Source organism: Melitaea cinxia, chromosome 2 (assembly GCF_905220565.1).
Source record: "Melitaea cinxia chromosome 2, ilMelCinx1.1, whole genome shotgun sequence".
Taxonomy (NCBI): Eukaryota; Metazoa; Arthropoda; class Insecta; order Lepidoptera; family Nymphalidae; genus Melitaea; species Melitaea cinxia.
In genome coordinates, this window is record NC_059395.1 from 9740572 (window position 1) to 9751558 (window position 10987).

Sequence of the window (10987 nt, forward strand, 5' to 3'; positions counted from 1 at the left end):
ACAAAATCACAAAAAAAAACTACAGAAATATATAATATAATCTTTTCATACTTAAAGAACTTTTATAGAAGTAGTCGCTTAATAATGATTCCTGAGGCTTCCATTCGTCACGCTCTATTTGAGTGATCAGACCAGACGTTGACCTATTTCAAGCGTAAAAATCAATCTGTTTTGATAATCAAATACAGATGTCGTTTGTATAAATTAAAGCAGTTTATTTAAACAGTTTTAATTTATTTTTTTTTGTATTTGTACTAAACACAAAAAAAATTATTATATTTTATTACTTTGTTAATGTTAACAATCTGAATTACATCTGAAAAGATTATGTTTAAATGAACTCGACTTTATTGTAATCTATACTAATATTATAAAGAGGAGAGATTTGATTGTTTGTTTGCATTTAATAGGCTACGAAACTACTGAACCGATTTGAATAATTCTTTGACTGTTGGGAACTTTCACTATCCACGGGTGACAAAGGCTATATTATAGTTTAAATAATTGTTTGCTCGCAAACGAGAAAAAACCGACTTCAATTACATCGAAGATAATACAACGTAGATCGACGAAAAAGTAGTCAAGTAACTACGCGTTATCAAAGATTACTCAAAAAGTAATTATCAGATCTCGATAAAATTTATATGTGACCACATGATAAATATCAGCATTTGATTAAATTAAAAATTATCAAAATCGGTACATCCAGTAAAAAGTTATTGCGGATTTTCGAGAGTTTCCCTCGATTTCTCTGGGATCCCATCATCAGTGCCTAGTTTCGTTATCATGGTACAAAACTAGGGATATCCCCTTTTCAACGAAAATTTTTTTATCAAAATCGGTACATCCAGTAGAAAGTTATGCGGTATAATACAACGTAGGTCGACGAAAAAAGCGTCAAGTAAAAACGCATTATTAGATATAACTCGAAAAGTAGTTGTTAGATCTCAAATAAATTTAAATGGGACCAATTGACACACACCACCTTTCGATTTAAAAAAAATTGTCGAAATCGGTCCCCCCGGTCAAAAGTTCTGATGTAACATACATTAAAAAAAAATACAGTCGAATTGAGAACCTCCTCCTTTTTTGGAAGTCGGTTAAAAAATTAGGGGTCCTTATTGAAATTCCAATAATGTAACACGTAATATATAATGTAATGTACAATAATGTAATGTATATGTTATGTGTAAAAAATACCTAAAATATTTTTAACAAAAAATCTAAAAATCACTAGTAGGTATAACTCGTAACAAACACGTGGATGTGTGAGTGACATCTGATAACATGTCCATTATTCACTTTTTATTTCATAACGCACTACATCATTAAGGAAATTTCAGTACAATGAGATCTCGTCTTTGACACAGCATGTAAGGACCATGCACGGTCGTAAAACGTCAAGATGGGAGCGTCGATATGCCAACAACTTGAATTATTTAATCCGTTGCTCGGCGAAATGGTGTCAAGGATTTGAATACCATAGAGTTCATGGTAGCTATTGTGAACCCGCTTCTTTTATCATCATGGGAAATTAATTCAATTAAAATACATTGCACAATAAGTTTCATGGAGCTTAACCAGGATTTATTGAAACTACACCACAAAAACTTTGACAATTCATACAAAACATTTTATTTCGTTGGATGTTAAAATTGCAAAGTCGATTATAATCGAGTGAATGCGCATTTTACCTACATTTGAATTATCATATTCACAGCATCAATGCACGAACTACCTTATTCTACCACAAGACTCTAGAATAGTCGAGAATACAATAGATAATCATCACCCGCTAATTTGAAAAATACATTTTAGCTGTTAGATAATCGCTAATAATCGACTGGCTCGCACTATCTTAATATATAGAAATTACACGTCACGTTGTTTGTCCGCGATGGACTCCTAAACTACTTGACAGATTTTAATCAAATTTCACACCGTGTACAGTTTGATCCAACTTGAAAGATGGGCTATATTTTATTTTGATGTATGTAAATATTATGTTTAAGAAAAAAAATAGGGCGATACGAAGTTCGCCAGGTCAGCTAGTAAGAATTTTATAATCTGGAATTAAAGTTAAATCGGAACAACAATATGACCTTATGTACAATATTCAAAAATATATAGCAACAGTAGCATAGTATACATATTACATACATAGCTTTGTTTCTGTTACAGAAATTAAAACTACTTTTATTTCGATGGATTTTTTTACTGTCATGATGAGGTATTTGACGAAACTGGACAAGGTTAATAGTATATATCATCATCATCATCATTTCAGCCTATCACAGTCCACTGCTGGACATAGGCCTCCATAAGTTCATGCCAAAAATGGTGTGAACTCATGTGTGTTGCCCATAGTGACCACGCTAGGCGGGCGGGTTGGTGACCGCAGGGCTGGCTTTGTTACACCGAAGACGCTGCTGCCCGTCTACGGCCTGTGTATTTCATTGCCATTAGTTGGATGGTTATCCCGCCATCGGTCGGCTTTTTAAGATCCAAGGTGGTAGTGGACCTGTGTTATACCTTAGTCGCCTCTTACGACACCCACGGGAAGAGAGGGGGTATATATATCTTGTATGTATTTGTATCTTAGTTGAACAGAGGCAATAATTTTTGGTTTATTAAAATGTCAGCTTTCAACAATGAATATTTACAAAAATAAAGACAATATACGTACAAAAACTTGTTGAGAACGAAGTTACAGGAAAACACTACTGACCAAGTCCCATCCAAATTAGACCAGATAAGAAAATCCCGCTTTCGTAACCGCATGGTGATAACACTAACTGGTAGTTAATCAATTGATTCAAGGTTAAACTTACTTCATAGTTTATATATAATCCTAAGACTAAAGAGTTAAATACAGTTCAAACAGTTTACTAATACACTGCTACTAATAGCAGTCATGAAAACCATTTTCATCGTTCTTACTGTAATCGCATTTGCAAAAACATATGGTACGTACCTTATAATTCTGGAATACTTATAGCTAATACTTTTAACATTTATTATTTGCTCTAACATAAAGCAGACTGAGTTCATTAAACTTTATACTATAAACGTATGTAGGTACTGGCATGGATATGTGAAATCTGAAAAAAATAACACTTTTCATTATAGTCATTCGACGTAGGTACTGATTCTTCTAATAATAACATTCTCCTTGTGACCCATGACTTTACTCGTATAAAGTTTTGATGTGTATATATGAGATTTAAATATACGAATCCTTAGTGGTTGGTCAGTTCCTATTAAGTAAAAGAGACTATAAATTGTTTTCGGCCTAAAAAGTTGTCTATATCATTTTCTGCAACAAATCTAGCGCTTACCGTATATTTCTCAAAGAAACAAAAAGCCTTGTGATATTTTAAAGTAAAAACATTTAGTGAAAACACTGTGCCAAATTTTATCTAGGTCTATTCAACCGTTTTGCGTAATTAATTAGCAGATGTCTATCTCTTTAAACTGTTGTATTCATTAATTTTATTTTATTAGCAAAAGTCGAAATCTAACAGTATTCAAATTACAAACTTACTTTTATAGCATCCTATCACTATTTATTTATTTAATATACCTGATACAAAAAGAAAAATAATGTATAAATAGGTACATCGAAAAAGTACAACATGGCGATATAGTGGAGGAACTTCTAATTTTAATGACATGATGTTATCATCTCTCGAATAATAAATCTATAAATAGTTATTTTAATAAAAATTATATTACAGATCTAGTTGAAAATAGGAAACATATAAACAGCAATGCCATTATACGCCAACTCTTGGAGATGCTGAAATATTTTATCAAAAATGGTTCTGACAAGGACGGCTTTCCTAAGATGGACCCATTCGAATTTGATTATAAATATTATGATTTTTATTTACCAAACAAACTGTTAAGGTATGTATTAAAACGCGATTAATCAACGAGGTTTGTATTATGTTAAATTTAGAAGAATAGTTACTTAGATTTTACTACATTAATTTCCAATAAAATTGTTAAATATCTTGTTACTATTTTATGCGGGCATCATTTATGCCACAATTATCAGTAAATAAATAAGATTTTAAGTTGTAACTTTTAAATAGTAAGTCGGGGAAAAAGCTTCTTAGTATTTTATATAGAAATACAAGGTAACATTTTACAAAAATTATTTACATTATTTATAATGTAAATGTACCATTTTATTAGATAACTTACCACTATCTCGTAGGAAGTGACAGGTTTAACCGTGACAAGTAGTTTTGGCAGTCAAAACAAACAAAACAAATAGCAATCTGAGGGTACATGATCGGGACTAAATGGTAGATACAATAAAACTTCCTCGTCAAACTCTCTCAAATTTCGTTAAGTGGCTAAAGACGTATGTGGTGGAGCGTTGTCGTGATGACAAACCAAACATTTTCTGTTGGTCACTTCTGGCCGCTTATTCTCGTTTACTCGTTTAAGTCTAATCGGCTATTGACAGTAAAAATCCGGATCCTTGTTGGATTGATTGACCTTTAAAGACAATCTCTTCCCTCTATTCTTATCGTAGATGGTCCAATTTTCGTCACCAGTGTTCAGTCTCTTCAAAAATAGTTTGAAATCATTACTTCTTAAGAGAGTATCGCAAACGAGTACATGTTCCATTGGGTTTCTTTCACAGAGTTCGTGTGGTACTCAAATGTATATTGAACTCTTGTATAGCTTCACTTTTTCCAAAATATCGTCAAGTTTATCCATAACTGGGCGAACAGAGCGAAATGCACCTTTGACATCAAAATTTCTTGCCTGCCTCTTTACTAGAAAATACGAAGATTTTTTCTCCGACCATTGTATATTGTTGTTTTTCAAAACCGTACGTATTATCTATTTAGAATGCTTATGTATTTATCTTTATATATATTTATGTATTATTTTATATAATTGGATGTGCCATTTATTCAAACTTAAATAAGGGATTAAAATTATTTTTCTGTTTTCAGCCTACACGCTGCTTTTACAAACGGCGTAGTAACTGGTTTAAGCCATTTTGAGGTGCTACACACACAGTTTATTAAGAATGAAGTTGCTATTGATTTTTGCATTAATTTTCCACTTGTGTCCTTTCATTCAGGTATATTACATCAAAATACAATTTAATATTATTGTTTAACGTACTATCAATTTATTATATTGTATTTGAAAACTTCTTGAAAGAAGTTCAATAACCTATATAGGTATAGTCACTAACGCCAGACTATAATTACACACTAGAGTAATAGACGCCGCGTTGGCGCAACGGTCACAGCCATGGATTGTACCTGTTGCGCTGGCGTTTGCCGTGGTCTGGGTGTTTGTGTAGTCCTTGTGGGTCTCCCCACCATGCCTCGGAGAGCACGATAAGCCGTCGGTCCCGGTTGTTATCATGTACACCTGATAGCGATCGTTACATATAGCATAGTAGGGAATATATCCGCCAACCCGCATTGGAGCAGCGTGGTGGATTAAGCTCTGATCCTTCTCCTACATGGGGAAAGAGGCCTATGCCCAGTATATCACTAATCGATAGAACACCACACGAGGGCATTTACCTAAAGTAAAAATCGCGTGTTCATGGCAGGGTTGATACCTCTGAATTTTAATGTTTTAGAGCTTGTAGTTCAGTTGAGTGTACTTCGTATTCCAGTGAAGAAAAACATCGTGTGGCTATGCTTTAATGAAATAACATATCTCGAGAGTAATTCTAAGGCATATACGACAAAACGGTAAGCAGGAGCTTGGCTGGTTCATAGAAGAAAAAACTCTCTCCCAGCAGTAGAATATAATATAATTACATAAGTTGTTCCTCATGGCAAAGTAGCGATGATACAATCGATAAAACGAACATAAAGTAAAAATTGTTAATAGCATTATATTTTGCAGAAAACTACGAAATTAATGGAGACATTTACGAGATTATACCATTACTTGGAAAAGGAAATTTTGAGTAAGGATATATTCTTATTTAATACTTTACAAAATATATTAATATGTAAAAATATAAATTCATATGATATGTTCGCTAATAATATCTTATCTATATATTACTGTATATTCCCTTTATATATAAATAATTAATTAAATGATATATAGTAATTTAAAAGCGTCATAATACAAGACGGGTTATATTTGCAAGAAACAAAGATAACCGTTAAAATATACCCATTTAATAATGCGTAATAACTTCACCGTCAGTCAAAAATAAAACATTTCGGTCGATGATAGTATTATCATCGATCGAAATCTTTTATTCATATCATATCATGCATGCTTTTATCTTTTAGGCCACTATTATTCTTTATGTAATGATCGCATGAGGCTATTAAATCTAGGAAAATCAAAATACTTATATTTAGAATAGCTTGGACAAGTAATTTGACCTTTTTCAGGCAATTATAGAAATAATTACGTGATAAAGGTTAGGTTAGGTTTTTATGTCGATAAAAAAAAATTAGATCTTAAGAATACGTTACATATTTAAATTGGAAAGTTCACCAATTTTAAAATATATTTTCCCACACAGGTTCGAAATACATAACCTCACACTATCTGGAAAAATGTTCTTAAAAAAGTCAGACGATGAAAGATCTATTTTGATCGAAAATATTTTTTATCCTAGATTCAGTATTCGAGAAATTGTTGTAAGTATCATTATTTTACTAAGCGTATTTATACAGTCATCATTGTAGCCCTAATTAATTGTGATATGTTGCTAGAATGATATCGTATTTATTCGACACATGCTTATTATAACGAAGTTTAAAGTCCAAACGATTGACATTTTAAAGTCTGTTCTATCTGAACAACATTATCTTAAATTTTTATCTTATAACACTCATAGCATAGCTGAGAGAGGGCACAGCAGTAAAGACACAAACATCACAGCTAAACAATAGGTACTGCTTTCAAGCAGAGTTGTGTTCCTGTGGTAAGGTGACCAGAACTCCTGTGGGGGATTGGGGGTAGATCAGCAACGCGTTTGCGATGCTTCTGGTGTTATAAGAGTCTAAAATAAGCTACGGTAAACGCATATACCATCAGTTGAGCCGTAAGCTTGTTTTAATAAGCACTTTTCCATTCCACAATCAAGTCCACATTATGCTAGTAATGTAGTCAAGCAGTAAGAAATGGATTGATCCAAGTTTCAAAATTGTCAAAAGATTTTATTGTTTACGTTAGCCATGTTGAATAATCACAACGTGCTTAATAAATTTGGTTTATAAAATTAGCTATTACTGGAATAAAATTCAAGTGTTTACAAATTATTAACCTAAAATGACCGAACCTTAAATGGAAACCAGCTTTAATAACAGTTATAATAGAAACATGTTCGAATATTACTGAAATGTTTGTTACGTTATATGTATAAAGCATGTGTTGTGGACATAATTCAGTTCATTCATTCTTTACGCTCTGTCTCCCACACTTTATCAGCCACAGCTTACTTAAGATGTGGAATCTATTCATACTACATACTTTGACATAATTTTTAAAGACTGACGAATGAATCAGAACTTGGATTTTTTTATTCGAACGAATATTTTAACCTAATATACTATGTGTTTACTATGTGTTTGTATATGTGTATGTGTTTCTATGTATGTATTTATGTACCCGTGTTACTACTATGTGTTTGTATATGTGTATGTGTTTCTATGTATGTATTTATGTACCCGTGTTACTACTATGTGTTTGTATATGTGTATCTGTTTGTATGTATGTATTTATGTACCCGTGTTTATGTATATGTATGAATGTGTGTATATAAATATATATAAATTTATATGATTTATTTATTTATTTATTGTATTTTAGTTGCATGTGTATTATATATCTCCGAAATTATAACACCTATAAACTTGAAATTTGGCAGGTAGGCTCCTTATAAGACGTAGGCATCCGCTAAGAACGGATTTTACAAAACTCGACCCCTAAAGGGGTAAAACGGGGGTTGGAAGTTTGTATGAAAGTCCTATGTTTTTGAAGTAAGAGACTTGAAATTTAAAATGTATGCTCTATAGATGGTAAGAAGGTGTCTAAATAATGTATTTTTAGAAATAAGCTCCCTTTTGGAGTTAAAACGGGGTATGGTAGGTGGACTCACTCATCACGAAATCTCCGAAACTATAAAAGCTATAAACTTGAAATTTGGCTGGTAGGTTTCTTATAGCAGCTCTTCATATACAGCAGCTATAAGTTCGCCTGATAGGTTATTTATACTGTAGCCTGAAAATAAAACTAAAAATGTGGTGTACAGAGAGGTTTTATAAAAATAACTATTAAATTATACTAAATTGTTCCTTTTAAAAAGTTACTCAGTGTGATAAGCATTTCAAGTGACTGAAATAAAAAAATAATTTGCGTTAAACATCTTGATAGTAATGCATATCTTCATAACCACGCGGACGTAGTCGCGGGCAACAGTTAGTGTATTATGAACAAAGTCCCCAAAAGTGTATGTGATCGATTCCCTCAAAATCTACTGAACGAATTTTCATGCGGTTTCACCAATGGGGAGAGGGCTTTAAGAGGAAGGTTTACGGATTTTGCTGAGAGTTTCACTGGAAGTTTGCCGGGAAAACTTTGTGACACACTGATTACAACGCGGGCGAAGCCGCGGGCACAGCTAGTGTATTTATAAATGACGTCCTTAAAAAATGTTATTGTTATTTCCGTTCCATTTTTTTTTCTTTTGATGTTATGGGTTATTATATAAAGAGTAAAAGGGGGATATACATATATGTATGTTCGGGGATAACTTCGTCGTTTATGAACCGATTGTGATAATTCTTTTTTTTTTTTTTTTTGAAAGGCGATATCTTAAGTGTGATACCGTGATAAGGAAACTAGGATTTGATAATGGGATCCCAGAGAAATTGAGGAAAACCCTCGAAAATCCGCATAACTTTTTACTGGGTGTAGCGATTTTGATGATTTTTAATTTAATCGAAAGCCGATGTTTATCGTGTGTTCGCATTTAAATTTCATCGAGATCTGATAACAACTTTAGAAGTAATCTTTGATAATGCGTATTTATTTGACTAATTTTTTGTCTATTACTTGTCGATTTAATTGAAGTCGGTTTTTTTTCTTTAGCTGGCAACATTGATGTAATATAGGATTTTTTATACATCAATGGCTGGCAAACACAATTACAGAACTTTCTACTTGTAAGCAAAACAAGAGAAAAGTCAAAATGTTAAGTCTTGCCTACAATTATTACAAGATATTATATATAATCAATTAACAATTTTCTTTTCTTTAATAATTAAATAATCTACATATTGATAATAATAATTTATAAACTTTTTTTCAGTCTCGTGTGGAGTTCGACAAGAACATAGACGATATAGCAAATTTAATTGTGAAAGATCTTCTAGCACAATATCTTACTCGATTTAATCAATTCATTGCTAAAAACTACATCCAAGTTTTCATTGATGTCATTAACCCATTTCTTAGGATCTTTGACTCTTGGCGACTATTGGCATCTGTACTTTATGATTAAGATGAATAAATAAGTTAATTAAATGTACTCTTTTATTACTCCTATTTTTACATCGGCAAAATCCTCATAGACACCCTACGGCGAGGGGGCACCGGAGGGGAGTCAGACTCTTACTGAATAAAAACCATCCACGCGTGAGCGGACCTCCGCCTAAGTGGGGCGACGCTAGGGTAGTGCTAGCATGCACCACCTCGCCCCGGCGGCCGGCCCGAATGAGAACATCCAGGCCCCGGCACCCAGAGAGGGGCGGCACCCACAAGACCACCCCTCTCGACGACGCGTGGGGCTCGAGCCAGCCGAAGGTCCCCCGACCCCCCAGCCGGCCACCCCACGTAAGGGACGATCAACCGTACCAGTCTACCGTCTGCAGAATTGGGACACATGTCCAGGAGCGTCCCCCCTCCAAGCAAGGCAAGCCAGGCCTGCCCTATCCATTTCATTATAATCTTCAAGGTCCTTGAACTAAACCAATTTTGAAAAATAAGCAGCAAAGAATAGTCTAGTATCTGTTGTAATATGTTCGGCATTACCCTTAAATATTAGCAGAACCTGTAACTCTACAAATTACAGGCTTGCAGAATAAATATAAGTAAGAGCCACCTAATAGTAGAAATTATAACAAATATCCGACTCTTATACATAACACGAAGAGCAGATTAGCTACTGCACGGCAATTCTCTATAGTAATGCAATTTTTACCCGCCGAGTCGACTGTATATTGCAGATATATCTTCCACAGTAAATAAATAAATAAATTTTAGTAAAATTTTGTAAAGTTTTATTATACTTATTTAGTGTGCATTATTTGCACGGGTATAGCTAGTATATATGTAACCGAGTCTAAAAATAAAAGGTAAATAATATTAAAAGTCAATGATTTTGATGTGAGTGATTTTCTTTCAATTTCAGAAACGCTGATCAAACGTCTGTGGAACAAATTTAAAACTTCTAACTCAAGAAATAACAACTTCCACAGAAATTTCATCCCCCGTTTCACCCATTTAAACATTAGAATTTTCACAAAAACTGAAGCACATTTTTACCCATTTTTAATATATTCTTAGTCTAGAGCTAAAATTTGACGTTTTCAGCTACAAAAGTGACGAAATTCTCATTAGACTTTCAATCCCTATTTCACCCCTATAAGGGTAGCTGTGTGGCTACGGCAGTAAAGAATATAGCCACCCCCTCTCTTGTCGTGTCTGTCGTAAGAGGCGACTAAGGGATAACGCAGTTCCACTACCACCTTGAAACATAAAAAGCCGACCGATGGGGGGATAACCATCCAACGGCTGGTTTTGAAATATACAGGTCGAAGACGGGCAGCAGTGTCTTAGGTGCGACAAAGTCAGTTCTGCGGTCACCAGCCCGCATGCCCAGCGTGGTGACTATGGGCAACACACATGAGTTCACGCCATTTTTGACGCGAACTTGTGGAAGTCTATGTCCAGCAGTGGACTGCGATAG

General features: G+C 33.8%; 1 protein-coding gene across 1 annotated transcript; it reads left to right on the forward strand.

Annotated features, from left to right (window-relative positions):
• Positions 1–3826: 3826 nt before the first annotated feature.
• On the forward strand, positions 3827–9543 carry LOC123664413. Its single transcript, XM_045598957.1, has 5 exons — positions 3827–3909; positions 4977–5107; positions 5896–5959; positions 6536–6653; positions 9329–9543. Exons 1-5 carry the CDS (start codon positions 3848–3850, stop codon positions 9518–9520), a joined length of 567 nt encoding a protein of 188 aa, XP_045454913.1. The 5' UTR covers positions 3827–3847; the 3' UTR covers positions 9521–9543.
• Positions 9544–10987: the final 1444 nt, after the last annotated feature.